General features: G+C 44.2%; 1 protein-coding gene across 1 annotated transcript; it reads left to right on the top strand.

Moving 5' to 3' along the window:
- Positions 1–7,930: 7,930 nt before the first annotated feature.
- Positions 7,931–12,748, top strand: SAP18 (Sin3A associated protein 18; the record flags this gene model as incomplete). Its single annotated transcript, XM_079721914.1, has 4 exons — positions 7,931–8,059; positions 8,190–8,299; positions 12,143–12,265; positions 12,521–12,748. The coding sequence occupies 4 exons, from the start codon at positions 7,931–7,933 to the stop codon at positions 12,675–12,677; spliced, it is 519 nt and encodes a 172-aa protein (XP_079578040.1). The 3' UTR covers positions 12,678–12,748.
- Between the last annotated feature and the right edge of the window lie 6,486 nt (positions 12,749–19,234).

Raw genomic sequence — 19,234 nt, 5'->3', positions numbered from 1 at the left:
CAGGAAGTAAAGTCTATTTCTCCACTTCCTTGATTCTTGGCATGGCTTTGTGACTTGCTTTGGCCAACAGAATGTGGCAAAAATGAAGTTGTGTAGCTAATGAGCCAAGTGCTTACTATGCCTGCAGCTTCCGGTCTGACTCTACTGGAACCCTGAGACCACAATGTGAAAGACACATGGCCCAGACAACAGCCATAGCCATCAGCTAGATAGGGAGGTGAAGTACCTTAGACCACCTAACCCCCTTCCTCCAAGCTGAGCTCTCAGAAAACCACAATTACATGAGGGAAACCAGGCGAGACCGGAACTGCCTAGCTGAGACCAGCCCAAATAAAATGGTTGTTACTTTAGCTTCTAGGTTTTCAGGTGGTTGTTACACAGCAATAAAAAGATAACTGATACAGTGATGATTAAATATTATTATTATTACCGCCATATAAATCTAAAAGGTGAGACTATGATACTGGGATACTTATCTAAGCACTTTAAAATGTCTTTAAGCATTCAACACATATTTTACTGTCTCGTATATATAAAGCAGAGTCTTAATATTCAGGCCATGGTGGACATCAATACCACAAATAAATCTATTCACATACATTTCCTAATCCCAAAGAACTAACAAATAAATTACTGGAGATCTTTCTTCATGTGTAACCTTTTTTTTTTTTAAATATTTTTTTGGGACTTCCCTGGTGGCCCAGTGGTTAAGACTCCACGCTCCCAATGCAGGAGGCCCGGGTTTGGTCCCTGGTCAGGGAACTAGATCCTGCATGCCACAATTAAAAGATCCTGCATGCCTCAACTAAGACCCAGCATAGCCAAATAAACAAAATAATAAATATTTTTAAAAAACACCATTTCCCACATGAAAATTAAAAATAAAAATATTTTTTAAATTTTATTTTATTTTTCTTGGCTGTGCCACTTTCCAGGCGTGAAGATCCCAACCAGGGATTGATCACACGCCCTGTGCAGTGGAAGCGTGAAGTCTTAACCACCGGACCATCTTAACACCAAGATTAGTACATCTTTATTTGAATGTGCAGGGTAGTGAATTGGCAGAAATGTATAATTAAGTAATTATGGCAGCAATGCTATTTTTTTCATGAAGTTTTCATGAAATCAGCTACCCTTGGGCAATAGAGGGAGTTGACGGGAAATTAGCCTCTTATTTTGTCCCTCTTGCCTCATTGCAAAATGAAACAGAATCTACAAGATGATGATGGTGATTACAATGGCTCACATTTGTTGAGTGCTTAGTATATACAGCAGACACTATGCCAACTATTTTAGATGCATTTATTCCTCATAACAGGTTATTTGGTATTCTGTTATCCTAATATGGATCAGGAATCTGAGTTGGAGCAGTTAAGTGATTCAAGATTAATCAGCTAGCAACTGACTGAGCTGAAGTTTAAACTTAAAATCTATCTAACTTCAAAGCCTAAGCTTTTTAACCATTAATTAAGCTTTTTAGTTGCCTTCCACAACTTGCTTCTGGTAAATACACTGTTGACACTCTGCAGACTCTTGAGGAATAGCATATCTGTTTAAAAATCACTTTCAGGGGGCTTCCCTGGTGGCACAGTTGTTAATAATCCGCCTGCCAATGCCAGGAACAAGGGTTCGAGCCCTGGTCCTGGAAGATCCCACATGCCGCGGAGCAACTAAGCCCGTGCGCCACAACCACTGAGCCTGTGCTCTAGAGCCTGCGAGTCACAACTACTGAGCCCGCCTGCCACAACTACTGAAGCCCATGCACCTAGAGCCTGTGCTCCTCAACAAGAGAAGCCACCGCAGTGAGAGGCCCACGTACCGCAATGAAGAGTAGCCCCTGCTCGCCGCAACTAGAGAAAACCCGCGTGCAGCAATGAAGACCCAACACAGCCAGAAATAAAATAGATTTATATAAAAAATAATTTTCAATCTAATCATTTAAATGCTTAAAACAGGGGGTCACTTAAAAAAGTGAGAGATATTTCAACTCTCTGAAAAGCAGATGTGACCCGTCATTCTGTTCCATTGGCTTAAAATGTACTGTAAATGAGATGGTTCTGAGAACCAGGGAAGGGCTTAAAAAATGGACTCCCAAATCCCGTACCTCAGAGTGTGTTGTAGCGGGAGTAGCCTTTAAAAAACGCTACCAACTGCCCCGAGCTGTAATGCAAAGAATGACTAGAGATGACACAGCAAGACCACTTAGGAACATCAGGACTGGTTCACGGCAGCACTGCTTGTAGTGCTAATGCCAAGCAGGCACGTATTCTCGTTTGTAAAAAATACACTTTTTAGGGTAATATAAAACAACCTATCTTCTAAGTAATAATTATACTGCCTCTAGGCTTAATTCTTCTAGGAATGGTTATGGAAATGCATATATTTTTTTCTACTCTTGGTAACAAGCAGATGCTTTACTGAGAGTGTTTACATACACCTTTTTCTGAAATAGAAACCCATCAATAAATATTGTGCTTATAAATGCCATACACCTGGTCTCCCACAGATGCACATGAAGGAAAAATTTGAAAAGCTTAATAACGCCCCCAGAGAGGTTCAAATTTACAATCCACAACTTTTATCAAGAGTCAGAAAATTCTATAAGAAATATATTCTATTAAATCTTTTCCAGAAACATGTTTTGTACATATTCATGAATGCCTATTTCCCTGCCACCAGAAGCTGTCCTTAACCTCAGCATCAGAAATAGCCATGGAGCTATAGTCACTGCCTAAGGAGTATTCAGTAAAACTTTACATTACATATTTCTAGTTTTAATTAGGATAATTTACCTTTCTCTCAATTTGAAATGCCGGAATATGTAAAAGAAGAGGGAGAAAAGGAGAATTGAAGACAGCTTGATGACCTATTTTCACATACCTCAAATGTTCACTCTTTAGAAAAGTTTTGTGGTAAAATATATATAACATAAAATGTATGATTTTAACTATTTTTAGGTGTACAATTCAGTAACAGTAAGTATATTCATAATGTTGTGCAACCCTCACCACTGTCCTTTTCCAGAAATTTTCATTGTCCCAAACAGAAACTCTGTACCCACTAAATAATAACTCCTCAGTCCCATCTCCTGCCAGGCCCAGGTAACCTCTATTCTACTTTTTGTACCTATGAAGTTGTCAATTATAGGTGCCTCATATAAGTGGAATCATACAATATTTGCTCCTTTGTGTCTGGATTATTTCACTTGGCATAATGTTTTCAAGGTTCATCAGTATGGTGGCAAGTACCAGTACTTACTTCCTTTAAAAAAAAAAAATTATTTATTTATTTATTTTTTGCTGTGTTGGGTCTTCGTTGCTGCACGCAGGCTTTCTCTAGTTGCGGAGAAAAAGGGCTACTCTTCATTTTGGTGCACGGGCTTCTCACTTGCAGTGGCTCCTCTTGTTGCAAAGCACAGGCTCTAGGCATGAGAGCTTCAGTAGTTGTGGCGTGTGGGCTCAGTAGTTGTGACACACGGGCTTAGTTACTCTGAGGCATGTGGGATCTTCCTGGACCAGGGATCAAACCCGTGTCCCCTGCATTGGCAGGTGGATTGTTAACCACTGTGCCACCAGGGAAGTCCACTTCATTCCTTTTTGAGGCTGCATAATATTCCATAGTATTTATATCCATTCATCTGTTGACACTTAGTTATTTCCACTTTTTGACTATTGTGAACAATGCTGCTATGAACATTGGTGTTCAAATAGCTGTTTCAGTCCCTGCTTTCAATTCTTTTCGTTATATACCTAGAAGTGTAATACTCATTTGAGTAAATTCTAAAGAAAAAGAGAACAGATGCATACACTTAAATATTAAAACGTGTGTTCAGAGCTGGACCTAGAAGGCCAAGTTGGGTGGATTGAGGGATGCCTGAAAAGCTACCTTAACTGATCTATAATAAAACTATAGTTCCACTGACTCAAGGTATTGGGAAATTCTGTTTTTGATGAGAGCTTATTATTTGGAAAGGTTCAAAATGAGAGCTTATATCTAAGAAACTAAACCTCCCCAATATCACCAATAAAAGGTTGTGAGGTTCTTCATTTTCACAGTTTCAATGTTTTCCCTTTAACTGATTGACTAGAGTGCCCTCATGTGTCTGTATTTTTATACTACGGTGGTTTTGAAAGATTTAATATTGGAATCAGAACTGGGGAGAAAATTTAAGTATCATCCTTTAAAAAGTTGAATGCATGCAAGGTCCCATCCCTAACCACCTTAAAAAATTTTTTTTTTACAGTGATGTAAATCACATGCATAAAAGACAATCTAAAATGTATAGCTACAATGTAAAGAATGAAAAACCACACTGCTTTTAGTGAGAAAGAGTACATTACTAGTGCCTTAGAAACTCCCTGGATGCCCTTCATAAGTTGCATGAAGCTTACTCTCAGAGGTAACACTGTCCTGAATCTAGTGTTTTCATCCCCTTGCTTCTCGTTATTTTATTTTATTTTTTTGCGTTACGCGGGCCTCTCACTGCTGTGGCCTCTCCCGTTGCGGAGCACAGGCTCCGGACGCGCAGGCTCAGCGGCCATGGCTCACGGGCCTAGCCGCTCCGCGGCATGTGGGATCCTCCCGGACCGGGGCACGAACCCGTGTCCCCTGCATCGGCAGGCGGACTCTCAACCACTGCGCCACCAGGGAAGCCTCGTTATAGTTTTAACACTTGTGTTTGCTTCCCTATATAGTATTTTTTTGGGGGGGCAGTTGTTCCTATTTTTGAACTTTTCATAAATTGAATCTTATTGTGTTTTCTGTGACTTGCTTTTTTTATTCTACCTTTTCAAAAAGCATGTTGATTCATTCGTTCACTTTCAAGTCTTTATGGTACTCCACTTTATAAATAGTCTTGATAGACATTCAGATTGTTTCTAGTTATTATGAATAAAGATGTTAGAACATTATTCAACATGTTGCCTGGTGCTCAAGTGTAACAGTTCCCCTAGGGTATACTAATCGGAGTGCAATAGATGAGTCTTAAGGGGTGCACATATCTAGTCTTTCTAGGTAATGCTGGTTTTTCCAAAGTGGATGAGAGTAGTCCATAATAATTCCCTTTCCTCCAAATCCTTGCCAGCACTTGGTCATCAGACTCTTACATTCTCGCCAATCTAGTAGAGTGAAATGTTATCTCATTGTGGTTTAAATGTGCATTATGATTATTCATGAGGTTGGGCATCTTTTCCACGTTTCCATGTAATCTGTGTTTTCTCTCCTATGAAATGCCTATCATGTCTTTTCCCACTTTTCTATTGGATTGTCTTTTCCTGCCTGATTCATAGGCATTCGTTTTTTCTTTAAGGTGCTATTTTTTAAAATAGCAAGAAATAACATTCACGGAGAAGAAGAGTATGCACAACACGAAAGCACTGTTTAAAGAATAATTTTAAAGCAAACAACTGAGTAACCACCACGTAGGTCAAAAAACAGAATGTTCTCAACACTCCAGAAGCACCTCCTCTGACCCTCCACGATCACAGTCCCCTTCTCTGCTCGGAGGTAACTACCATTCTGACTTTTGTAGTAATTACTTCATTGCTTTTCTCTTTATAATTACATCACCTGGAAATGTATCCTGAACAACATAGTTTAGTACCGCCTACTTCTGGATGTTAAAATGGATTCCCACAGTAAATATTCCTTTGCCTTTGGCTTCTTACACCCAGAACTATGTTTGCGAATTTCATGCTGCTTCATGTAGCTACTGGTTGGCCAAAAAGTTCCTTCGTATTTAAGCAAAAATAAAAGACATATTTTTCATTTTCACCAAGAACTTTATTGAACAACCTATTCACCCTTTCGTTCCACTACCTTCTGCCATTTTTCAGGCAACTTCGTAATTCCATCTTCCCAAAACTTTTTATCTTTTTGAGCAAAGAACTTTTCCGGGTGCCTTTCACAGTCTTCCAGGGAATTGAAATTTCTTCCATTAAGAGAATTTTGTAAAGACCAACATAAATGGAAATCCGAAGGTGCAATCAATGTCTGGTGAAAACAGCGGATGAATCAGAACTTCCCAGCCAAGCTGTAACCGTTTTTGCCTGGTCATCTAGGATACATGCAGCCGTGCATTATGCTGACGGAAGAGTCTGCATTTTCTGTTGACTAAGTCCAGCTGCTTTTCTTCGAGTGCTCCTTTCAGTTGGTCTAAACGGGAGCAGTACTTGTTGAAATTGTTTGGTTTTCCTGGAAGGAGCTCATAATAGAGGACTCCCTTCCAATCCCACCACATACACAACATCACCTTCTTTGGATGAACTCCAGTGATGTTGGTGTGGTTGGAGGTGGTTCATTTCGCTTAGCCCACAATCTCTTCCGTTCCACATTATTGTACATTACCTGCTTTTCATCAGCCGTCACAGTTTGTTTTAAAAACGGAACGTTTTCGTTATCTTTAAGTAGAGAATCGCGGAAATATGGTCAATAATGTGTCTTTCGCTTAACTTATGCGGGACCCAAACATCAAAGCGATTCGCATAACCCAGCTGGTGCAAAGGATTTTCAACGCTTGATCTGGGTATTGTGAGTATATGCTGTCTATCTCCCGCGTGGTATAACGCTGATTGTCCTTCATTAATGTCTCGATTTGATTGCTATCAACTTCAACTGGTCTAACCCGAGCGAGGAATTTTACCAACCATTTCTGACACGTTCGATCCGTCACAGCACCGTCTCCACACGCTGCACAGATCTTTTTGTGCGTTTCAGCTGCATTTTTACCTTTCTTGAAATAATAAAGCATAACATGCCGAACATACTGCTCTTTTCCTTCCACCTTCAACATTAAGATGGCTACACAAAAATTCACCCATTTTTATGTCTTTTTTTTTTAATGCACGCTGATATGATAGCTGTCACACACAATCTAACAAAACTTTCCAATGAAGTGAAAGACAGCAACTTACCGGAAAAAACGAACGAACGTCTTGGCCGTCCATCCTGGCTGCCGTATGCCACCCACCGCTGCCGGCCAGTTGTGCTGCTGCACGGTCTACCACAATTCACCGAAGTGCCGGCGCCTTGGGCACTTGGGGGGGTTCCAGACTTCGTCTTTATTAACGACGCCGCCAGGGATATTCCTGTAGCGTCTCCGGGTGTCCTCGATCCAGGTTTTCTGTAGAGTAAATACCACAGGGCGGAACTGTTAGGTCGGAAGCACACGCACCCTCACCTCTGCTTCACGACCCTCCACCGCCCAGGGTGGGCGCACGGCCTACGCCGCCGCCAGCGTCAGAGGATCCCCGCGGTCCACCCACGGCGCAGGTCAGAGCGTCTCATTTCCGCCAAGCCAGCGGGTGCGTGTGTCTAAAATCCAACCAGCCTAAGCCGGTCCCTGTGGTTTTAACGCGTCCCCGGGTTAGCACTGCGCCCGAACGCCTTCTGTGTTGACCGGCCACCTGGATTCCTCCGTTTTAAAGCACTTGCCCAACGCTTCGGCCCACTTCCCACCGGGATGTCTGTGCTTTTCTCCAGGAGTCCTTGGGCCTCCCGGATACTAGCCTTCCAGCCACCACACGCCTCTCGGGCGTCTCCTCCGGGCCTGCGGCTTGTTTCTCTGAGAAGTGTTTTTCTTTTTTTTTTTTTTCACTTTAGTCAGATTTGCCAGCTTTCTCCCGTTAGCACTTGTAGTACCACGCATCCCACCTCTTGGCCGTGAAGGCGGCCCACGGTTATTCCGAGAGCGCGCTCACACTTACCTTCCGTAGTCCGGCGTCCGCCTCGCTCAAGCAGCCCCTCCGCGCGCGCCCGCCCCTCAGCGTCTATCCCGCTACGCCGGCGCCCGCCCTTTTCCGGGACGCAACGCGCAGGCGCGCCCGCCGGGCCCCCCGCACCGCCTAGTGCGCCTGCGCTGAGAGACGCCCCGCCCCCCCACACCGGTCGTCGATAAATTCTCTAGCGTCTCCTCGCGAGAGCTTTGGTTCTCATGCTCGCTGTTGGGGTCGGAGGTCAGGGCGAGCGTCTCGCGGGCCGCAGGAGAAAGATGGCGGTGGAGTCGCGCGTTACTCAGGAGGAGATTAAGAAGGAGCCCGAGAAGCCCATCGATCGGGAGAAGGTGCGGGTCTGGAGAGGTAGAGGGGGCCCCGGGGTGGAGGGGCGGCCGGGAGGGGGCGGCCGTGCGCGGGTGGAGGGGAAGGAAGGGGCCGCGCTCGCCGCCGCCTGACTCTCGCCTCTCCCGCCCCCAGACCTGCCCGCTGTTGCTGCGCGTCTTCACCACCAACAACGGCCGCCACCACCGCATGGACGAGTTCTCCCGCGGAAACGTGCCGTCCAGCGAGCTGCAGATCTACACCTGGTGAGTCAGGGCCTGGCGTCGGGGCGGGGGTCGCTGGGGGCCCGCCTGCCGCGTTTTCACTTCCTCCAGCGCTCGGGGCCTCTGGGCGCAACTCGCGGGAAGTCGGGGTCTCAGCTGTTGGAGAAATGGGTATTTGCTTATCTTGTGGCGCTTTTACGTCTGAGGTTGAAACTTTTGGGTTGTAAAGAATTGAGCCAAGGTTGCTGTCACTGCCGTGGCTGCTTGGTACGAAAGTGACACGTAGGTCGTTCAGTGCGGTAGCCGCCCCTAAACTTGGTGGAGTTTGTGGTGCTAGAATAACATGGGGAGGGGGAGCGGCGCTGTTGGGTGATATTTGTCGTCCTCGTAGAGCGTCTGCACAAAATACTAAGCCTTAGGTGTCGTAGCATGGAAAAAAACAGAACTGGGTGGTTTTTGTTGTGGTGCTTAATGGAGAAGCTTTTGATGTGTTTCCTGAAGACCTGCCCCTGAGCGTTTTCCCCTCAAGCGTACCTTTCCTACCCCGCGTCTGACTAGGAGCATCACATACAGCAAGCTGCATGCAGCTCCTTGGTTGGACATTATCGTGGCTTTTTAGTAGCAGTAAAAGGTGTATAACTTTAAAAAATACATCTAGTGTGGTAAAATATATGTGATATTTGCCATTTTAATTGTTTAAGGGTACAATTTGATGGCGTTAAATATATTCACATTTTGCAACCATTACCACTATTTACAAAACGTTTAAATTCCCCCCAGCAGAAATTCTGTACCCAGTAAGCAGTAACAATGGGAATTCCTCCCTTACCCCAGTTCCTGGTAGACACTCCTCTATGTCTATATGAATTTGCCTATTCTAAGTACTTCATATAAGTGCTCTCATATCGGATTTGTCCTGTTGTGTCTGGCTTATTTCACTTATGTTTGCAAGGTTCATCATGGTTTAGTATATAACAAAAAGCCATTCTTTCTTAGGGTTGAATAATATTTCATTGGAAGCATGTGCTACATTTTGTCTGTCCACTTGTCTGTTGATGCACACTTCAGGGGTTATTTCCACCTTTCAGCCAAATTTATGTAGTATGATTCTAGTTCAGTATTGTTCCAGGATAAAAGTTCAGGAAGGTTGATTTAACTTATAGGGAAGAACTGTTATCAACAGACTGATGAACACCTCTGTTCAGATGTTAAAAGTCTGTATTTCCTCCAACAAATTAAGAGTTCCTATTTGCCAGGTGCTTTGCTTAGACCCAGAGGGTATAAAGAGGGTACTGCCCCTCTCTAGAGTAAACACAATCTCAGAGAGAAAGCAGATGAAATAAATGCTAATTAAGACTTTAGGGTGGAGATGGCAGGGTGAGATTGTTCCACAGACTCTCTACTCTCAATCAAGAAAGAAATTACAAAAATTTCCTATCCTAAACTGTCCTGTCCATAAACTGCAACCAAACTAGGAAAGACAACCTTATGTTATACCTCAAAATGGTGGCCAAAGAAAGACAGGATGGTTGGTGAGGGGTAGCACAGAGCCCTGCTGCCACTCCCAGAGGCAGTAATGAGGGAAGACTGGGAGTTCTCAATTTGTAGAAGTAGACTGAGGGGCCAAAGTAGGAGGTCTTAAGACAAGTCAAGGAGAAAGGAGTGAGGTCCAGAGGAGCCCAGCAGAAGCTAGTTGAGTTTGCTGAAGTCCAAGGCGCTGTGTGGAGCTGTGGGAATACCTACACACCACAGGAGTGATGCATCCTGTGCTTGGGTGACCACTAGACAGGTTATTGGAAGAGAATTATGTAGATCACTGTAACAGGGTTCAATCAGAAAAACAGACCAATAGGAGATGTAAAGAGATTGATAGCAAAGAAGTGGTTCACACAATTGTGGGGACTGCTTAGGTACCTAAGTCCCTAGTCCGTGGTGCATAACCTGTGGTGCAGGTTATGATGAAGGGTAGGCTGGAACTCTGCAGCATAAGCTGCTGAATTCCTTCAGGGAAGTCTGCTCTGAAGGCCTTTTCAACTGGTTGCATGAGGCCCACTCATTGATTGAACGGGTTTACTCAGATTATCTAGGATAATCTGCCTTAAAGTCAACTGATTATAGACTTTAATCCCATCTAAAGAACACCTTACACAACACCTGCCTTAGTGTTTAACTAGGGGCTGTAGCTTCTCGAAATTGACACATAAAACTGACCCTCACAGTCACCTAGCAAAGGCTTCAACCCCGAGAGAGCTCTTGCATTTGTCGCCTGTGTACTCACCTTTTAGACTGCTAATCAGAAAGCAACACTTGGCACTCCAACTGTTGGTCTGGGGATAGTCCTCAGCAGGTGGGAAGCTTGTGGAGGAATCACACTGTTAAGGACAAAAGGTGTGAAACGAATTTCCCCACGTTCATTATGAGCAAGACGACAATATGTGGGAAATTCTGTTGGAAAGGAAGAAAGAGTCCTTTCTGGTACATAAGTATACACTGTACATACCAGGGAATAATTGACACAGAATAAACATCATTAGAATGTCAGGTTAAAAAAAAAAAGTTGAGATGAGTTGGAAGCAACATACAGAGATTTGAATGAGAGGTTGGAATAAAGCTGTGATGGTGGAGATGGAGAAAAAAATAGATTTGATCTGTCTTTTGGCTGTGCCACGTGGCATGTGGGATCTTAGGTTCCTGACCAGGGACTGACCCTGCACCTACAGCAGTGGAAGCGTGGAGTCTTAACCATTGGACCGCCAGGGAAGTCCAGTTTGATCTGTCTTTAGGAGGTAGAAACAAGATAGAGATGGGAAGAACTGAACAATGCTTAGGTTTGTGACCTGGGCATCTAAGTGGTTGATGGTAGTTTTGAGGGTAGTACGAGAGGAAGGGCATGTTTTGCGGGGGACACTGTTGAGTTCTGTTACGGGCACATTGAGGAGGATTCAGCAGCCGTAGAGAACAGACGTTGATGTGGTCATCGTGGATGTTTTTGTTCTCACTGCACTTGAAGCCACGGTTCTACTTGAGGATGATGTGGTAGAGATGGTATAAATAGGGTGCAGAGTGAAAACTAGATGATGTCTTGGGTGTTTGAGTCCCTGCTCGATGCTGTCCATTGGAGTTCTCATCTTTACAGGGGCCTTGTGTCCAGGGTCATTGTATAGCACTCTGCAGGCCGTGTTGCTTCAAGTTCCATGTCCTCCGTTTCATGTTCCCAGTTGTCACGGAAGAAAACAATTCAGAAACTTAGACTGTTGCTTAAATACAAGGTGCTTATATTTTAAAAAAGGTTTTTCCAGATTGTGCCATATTAGCTCAAGGGACTATATTAAATTCTGAGTTCAAATAGAAGTTGGCAGGGCAAGAATATATATTGTGAAAGGAGCCTATGCTTAGTCTTGAAAATTCCATAGGTTTCATTAGCTTTAGGAGTCCATCTATTGTAAAACTCATCACAACATTTAATTTTAGAAAGGAGATGCTAAAATGTAGAAAAGTATGTCTTTGAAATAATGAAAAACAATTATTTTAAGAATTTGGATTAATTTGGACTAGTTATCCTTAAGTGGGCAAATCCCTAGGCCAGTGAGATGTTACATAGCAACAAAAGGTAGCATATGTAATTCTGAAGTCCCTTTCAGCATATTACCAGTCTGACCTTAATTCATGAAAATTTCAAACCCTGAGGCTGGTAAGGGGAATATTTGGGGGCAAATAGTATTAGTAGGTGCTTTAAAATTAACTCAGTTGTAAGACCCTGACAGTTTCTAAGGTAAAGTTGCAGTTGAGACACATGTAATTAACTCACTGTGTGCCAGTATCCTTGGTTACATCATTGCTGATTAATCAAATGTAATGTCTTTTTTTCTAAAAAAAAAAATTCAGGATGGATGCAACCCTGAAAGAACTGACTAGTTTAGTAAAAGAAGTCTACCCAGAAGCCAGAAAGAAGGGCACACACTTCAATTTTGCAATTGTTTTTACAGATCTTAAAAGGCCTGGCTATCGGTAGGTAACTTTTCATTCTTAATTCCGATAATCTCTTTGATTTCAGTATGTTTTAACTGATAGGGATAATCCCTTCAACGAATCTCTTTAGTGAAGGGGGGAACTACAGATTTATACATCTTAATATCTGGTTTAGATTAACTTACATTTTAACTGTGCTGTAAGATAATGGAGCAAGTCCGGCCCCACGGTCACTTTGTAGCACACACTGGCATTGACCAGCCACCCTTTAACAGTTGGTCTCCTTCCCCGCAGAGTAAAGGAGATTGGCAGCACCATGTCGGGGAGAAAGGGGACTGACGACTCCATGACGCTGCAGTCGCAGAAGTTCCAAATCGGAGACTATCTGGACATAGCAATCACTCCTCCAAATCGGGCACCGCCTCCTTCAGGGCGCATGAGGCCATACTGAATTTTATTTACTATTTCTTGAATTTATTTTCCATTCAATTATGTAAAATAAACTTTTGCTTTTTCCTCCTCCCCTTACTGCCATTAAGCCTTTAAACTCTAAACAAATTGTAATGCATCTATTTAGGAGTTAGACTTGGCTTTGCTGTGGTATGAATATTAATAGAAAGTCCATGTTTCACGTTCTTCTGTAAAATATGAAAAGTGCTCTTAGCATTATATGTAAAACTGTATTGTTAAACATATGTTGCAGTCACTTTGAGTGTGACAGTTAATGGGGCATGGGTTCAGGGTTTAATTTAGTATTGGGGGTTTATGCTAAGTAATGGTATGTTTAAGCCCAAATGGGGCAGAACAGGAAAGCCATGAGATTGTATTAAATAGAGCAGGAGTTTGTCGCCCAGAAGGTTGCACAGAGTTGGGAAGAAGACCTTTGGGAAGGTGAGAGGGCAGCTGAGGCATTTTGGAACAGTCTGAGCTGAGGCGAGTTGAAGAAGCTGTCTGTGTTTGAAGGGAGCAGCCTGCCTGAATTAAGGTGTGATGACAAGTTAGAGAAAAGGAGAATGGGTGCCACAGTGAGGCCTTCTTATGTTTTAAAAATGGTGAGAATGGGGCATTCTGAGGGCAGGAAGTAGTACAGAGGAACAAGGGTTAGAACTTAGGATAAGGATGGAAAGGTTTACCTTGAAGATCTGAAAATGCAGGGAGGAATGAAAGAAGAATCTTAAGATCAAGGGAGAAGGTCAGGGATGAGGTCAAGTTAAGTAGGGGATGTTCACACGCCCTGTTCAGTGCTGGGGCTGACTCGTGTCTGATTTGAGAGGCAGTATGCACAGTGGTTATAACCGGCTGGGCTGAACATTTAAATCCTGGTTACACTAATAGCAACCTTGGGCAAGTTACTTGAACCTGTTTTTTTTGTTTGTTTAAAATTTGTAAAACGGAGGTAACAGCCCACAGGATTGTGAAGACTAATTAAATGTTTGCAAAGGGCCTAGAATAGTCCCTGACACGTAAGAAACAAAGTTAACTATAGAGTTCAGTCAGAACGGGTGCCGTCTCTTCCACGGCACTGTTACAGTCTCATTTTGAAGTTTATACACAGTGTGCAGTATGTGATCAGGCCAGTCACCTTTAGTCTACTGCAGTAGAAAATTTTGAAAATGTGTATTCCAAAATTTGAAAAAATGTACTAGCAAAGTAAAATTGCAGTCATTTGATCTTGTACATAGAAAAGCAGCCTTTGAAATCTAATGATTGTAGGATTGGGGTCCCTGGTGCAGTCAGCAGGTGGCAGATGCAAGCCTGGAACCCCGATCTAGGGCCTCCTCTCCACTGAAGTTTGCGCAAACCCTTAGATTCTTTGTTCATTCACACTAGGTAGGCTTGAGCTCCTTCAGTCACACAGTTAACTTACACCTAATTTTTGGGGGAAGAGGAGCCATGATGACCTTCCTGTCTGTGGAGACGGTCTGTACTCTGCAGGTCAAGAGGGCAGGAACTCATTAAAGGACTTTGAAAGCCAACCTTTCTTAATGGTGTGAACTCCTACAATGGGGGCTTCGCCTGTAATTCCAGGCGAGTTGAAAATAAAGCAGTTTATTTGCTTGGTTCCAACCTGGATTTTTTTTTTTTTTTTTTGGTAAACTTGGTACATAACAATATATTAGCCCCAGGTGTACAGCGTACTTCACTCTTTGTATGCACTACGAAGTGACCACCACCACAGGTCTGTAGTCACCATCTGCCACCATACAGTTGACCCCCTTCACGCTCTTGCCCACCCCGCCCCCCTCACCATTGATAACCAACAATCTGTTCTCTGTATCTGTGAGTTTGGTTTTGTCTTGTTGGTTGGTTGGTTTTGTGTTTTGGATTCTACATCTAAGTGAGGTCATGTGGTACTTGATATCTTTCTCTAATTTCACTCAGCATAATGCCCTCTAGATCCAAGTTGTTGCTGATGGCAAGATTTCCTTCTTTTTTTATGGCTGAGTAATATTTCATTGCATGTATATACGTGTCTATGTATCTCACAACTTTCTTATCCATTCATCCACCCACGGACCCTTAAGGTTGTTTCCATACCATGGCTATTATAAATAATTCCTTAGTAAACATGGGGGTGCAGAGAGCTCTCCACACCCTTGCCAACACTTATCTCGTCTTTTTGACCGGTGTCAGGTGATATTTTTGTGGTTTTGATTTGCATTTCCCTGATGATGAGTGACGTTGAGCACCTTTCCATGTGTCTGTCGGCCACCTCTATGTCCCAACATGGAATTTTTCCTTTAAAGATTGCAATCTTCCACCAAAAGTACAGTTAAAGAATACCTAGTGAATTTATCATTGAATATAATGCTAAGAATGAAAAGACTTGTACTTGGTCCTTATTCACCTCTGGCTGTGACAGTACGGCTTTGAGTGAGCAGCTGAGATGTTTCACGGTCACCGTGACGGCACGTGCTCAGCCTTCAGTGTCCTGACTGCCTCACAGGCTCCTGAAGTGTTTTCCCTTCGGAGGTCGGTATCCTCGGTTTTCTCACAGCGTACAGCAGATCTTGGCATTTTCAGCTACTTACCGGATCCCGGGTAGGGAGTCGATGTTAAGTTTATACTTAAATTTTCATTACCATCCTGGGCACTGGCTCAGGGGATGTTTCAGATATCAACTCTGTGTGTGCACGTAGGGGCAGCTGTGAAGGGGAAAGAAAGCTGTTAAACTGTTAGGCAAACTCTTGTTCCTCTTACATAGAGCAGAACTCAGCCTACCTGTTTCTATCCTATCACAAACTCCAAACTTAGCTGTTGTGAAATTGAGCAGCTTATAATTTGAGTGCTGAGCTGTGCTGAGGAGCTGGGGTGGTACCTGACCTCATGTAACCTTCAGCACTGAGGTGCAGGCAGTGTCTACCATTTTCACTTCAGCGGAAGTGGAGGCCTGCTTTAAGTAACAGCTCGCAAGTGGGCTGGGAACCTCTAGGGAGACAACAATAGATGACTTGAAACATACGTTTCCAAAAATAGTGTGTTGTCCTCAGCTCACTGCCGGCTGGCTTCCACTCGCCGCACTGGTACTGCTCTTGCGGTGAAGCTGTCCTCTGCATTACAGACTTGTGCCAGGGGACCATCATCCAGAGTATGTGGGCATGCTTCAGTTTTGGTACAAACCAAAACACCTGTCTTAAGGAAATGATATGGTCATGGTTTCCAGGTTGAGTGTCAGAGCAGCCAGGTGAGGTCTGAGTGTTCTGGTGTGTATTGTATTGCTTAGATATAGGTTGTTCTTACAAATTGCTACAGTTTCTTGGAACCTGTAATGGAACAAGCTTGAAGGAAGCATATTTATTCTGTTAGGATTAATCATGAACTAGGCAACTCTTCTATGAAGACAGTCATTGATCTCTCCCCCCCACCCCCATAATCCCTAGGAGGAATAAGCTGAAACCTAAAAAGCAATTTTAAGAGTAAATGCTAAAATAATTTTAATAAGCAAAACCCATCAGCCTGGGAATGTCGTGAGGAGTTTGCTGTGTAAAGGTGTTCTAATCACACGCCTACCTCAGCACATTGTTGAGAGGAGCCAAATGAAGGGGGCTTAGAGGAGGGCCTGGTACAGAGGGAATGTTCAGTAAACAGCTGTTTTAAAAACAAAGAGAAAAAAGGCATCTGTAGCCCCCTCACTTCACGCCTTCAGCTGTCAGAACTTCCTGCTCCTGCCCACGCTAGCGGGCCAGCCCGGCTGCAGCCGACTCCTCAGAAAGTATCCAGGAGAGGGTGAAATTAAGGCAGTTTAAACTATGAATGAGGTGAACCACCTGAGGCATTTCCAAAATCTTCATACATTATTGGAAACTGTCAGAATCTGCAGTGTTACTAGCTCCTTCCACACTTCCAGGGAATAAAATACGGGATGAATGCCGTGGGCCTGGGGGTGCAGACAAACCTGACACACAGACCCTTCCTCGGAAAGCCTTAGTCTGGTAACGAAACATGCAAATGCCGATGATCAAAGGCGGATTAGGTGTCATGAGGAAGACAAGTTGCTGCTGAGGATGGCATGTGACCTTGTTCAGCGCCGGCCCACAGGGTTTGGATTTAGGCTCCCAGTAGATAAAGGGTGTGGCGTGAACAAATGCATTGAAGCAGGAACGGCAGGAACACCGGAGCCCTCACCGGGAGTTTGGCCAGAGATCCGGATGAAGAGGACCATGAGATGCTTCTGCCACAGGTGACAAGCGGGGGTGTGGTGGAGGATGGGGGGGAGGGAACACAGCCCAGAGGCGCTCAGCAAGATCTGGGCTGGGAAACTGGACGTGGAAAGAGAAGTCCATCATTAAAGCCTCAATTTCCTCATCTGAAAAGTCGAAATGCTAGCACCTATTTGCTAAGAGTTACTTTTTAAGAATTAAATGGGTTAATGAATGTACTTAGAACCATGCCTAGCATAGTAAGACCTCAGTAAGTGTTTGATGTTATCACTGACCAATAAATATTTTAAGTTGGCAGGTACCAGTGTAATAATGAACAAGGCAAGCAGATGAGGTCCTTGTCCACATTGACCTTATGGTCCAGTGGGGCAATGAACATTAAATAAACGTACACTCAAATATTCTGTTAGAGATTCTACCAAGTACTATAAAGGGTGAGAATAGGGTGCCGACTAGGAAAATCGGTAAAATCTTTGATAAAATGACATTTAATCTGAGACCTGAAGCAGATGAAGCAGGACTGTTAAGAGCTTTACGTAACGAGAAAACAAGGAGTTTATGAATCATTTACCTGAAAGACTGGGGTTAGAGCTGGCCTCCAAGCTCTCCCACGTCTCCTGCTGGAACTTCCATGGCAGCTCCGCCTCCGGCCTCCCCCTCCGTGGCTCTGGGCGCATATCTCTGCACATCCAGGAAAACGTGCTGCTCTTCCTAGTAGCTCCCCAAAGTCTCAGAATTGGCTCTCTTGGATATGACGTGGGTCACGTGCCCAGTACCAACTGGTCAGGGACTGTGACCCTGCTTGGTTGGTCTTGGAACTGGGCTGAGTTCAGGGAAAATCGGAGCGTTTTCCTTTAAGGGGGTAGGAGTGGTGGGCAGACAAAAACGTCAATTATCTACTGCATAAGGATGTGAGGGATAGTCAGCTGAGCAGAGTGGGTGCGAGAAGCCATCTGGGCAGAGGCAGCGCGTGTGAAGCCCAGGGCAGAAAGGAAGGGAAGGAGAGGAAAGGCCGGCGGCCGGCTGGAGCCCAGGTTTTGAGACAAGAGGGAGGGGCAGCTGAGGGTCCAGTCACAGGGGGCGGTCCTGGAGGCCACGTTGGGACCCTGGATTCATCTTGAGAGCAGTGGGAAGACACTGAAGGGTAACTTTTGAAGTTTGATAAGCCGGAAGCATCCTAGTTCTAGGGAACAGAAACTAAGATCACAGGAGGAGAGTGGTAAGGGCCAGGGAAAGAGAAATTCTGGTCAAACTGAATTGAGGGGCCATCACAGGACAGGTGGAGACACCCAGCAGGCCATCAGAAATGATTAATGGAACGTTCTTTATTTCCCATCTTCAAAAACCTGGTTTCACTCACACCCCCTGTGGCTGCAGCACCATTTCTTTTCTCCCTTCTTGAGCAAAACTCATGAAAAGAGCCGTCTCAGTCCGTGATCTTTGCTTCCTCACCTCCGACCTTTCCAGTCCACTCCAGACGTCCGTCCGGAGCACTCTGTCAGGATTAAGCAGTGCTGTCAGTAACAGCAATTTGCCAAGTCCGGTGGTAATTCTGTCTTGTCTTGGGTTCTCAGCAATATTGATAGAATCGATCACTCGGCTTGAAATATTTCCTTCCTACTTCACCAGCTGCTTCTTCATCTCCTTTGCTAGATTTTTCTGCCTCTTTCCATCTTCTGAAACGGAACTCCAGGACTCAGCCCTGCGTGCACTTTGAATATACTCCCTCCCTCAAGCAATCTGTCCACTCTGTGGACTTAGGTACACAAAGCCGTGGTAAATAGTGTATAAAAGGCTGATATAATTTGGGAGTCACCATCGTATACAAGGCTGACCAGAGCTTACCTGGAAAAATAAAACTAAATATCTTGAATTTTACATTGTATCAATATTTAGCAAAAATTATTACACAGTAGTTCCTAGAACAAAGAATAAATTGTTTTGTTTTAGTGGCAATTTTCTGACAAAACAAAGATTCACAATGTGACAGGTCTTCACATTTGACTTTCAAGCCCCAACCATAAAAGAGGATAATCTTTGCTGCATCAACTTTACTTAGACCGGAAGGATCTTGGGCTCCATGGACAGGGCAGCCTGGAGCTCTCAGACAGCTCTAGAGGCATCTCTAGACAGTCCAGAGATGAGCACCTGGCCAGGAGTCCTAGGACCCTCCACAGAGTGAGGCTCAGGCTCTGTTGGGCTGCCGAGCTGGAAGGGGACCTGGAGAGGTTGCAGCCATGTGCTGGTAACAGGTGATTTGAAAGGATGAAACTGACAAGTAAAAACAAAACATCTGTCCTGACAGCAGGCACGTGTCTAATTCCAAATGTCCGAGACACCTACTTCA

Source organism: Hyperoodon ampullatus, assembly GCF_949752795.1.
Source record: "Hyperoodon ampullatus genome assembly, chromosome: 16".
Lineage (NCBI taxonomy): Eukaryota > Metazoa > Chordata > Mammalia > Artiodactyla > Ziphiidae > Hyperoodon > Hyperoodon ampullatus.
This window is presented reverse-complemented; position numbering and strand designations above follow the sequence as displayed.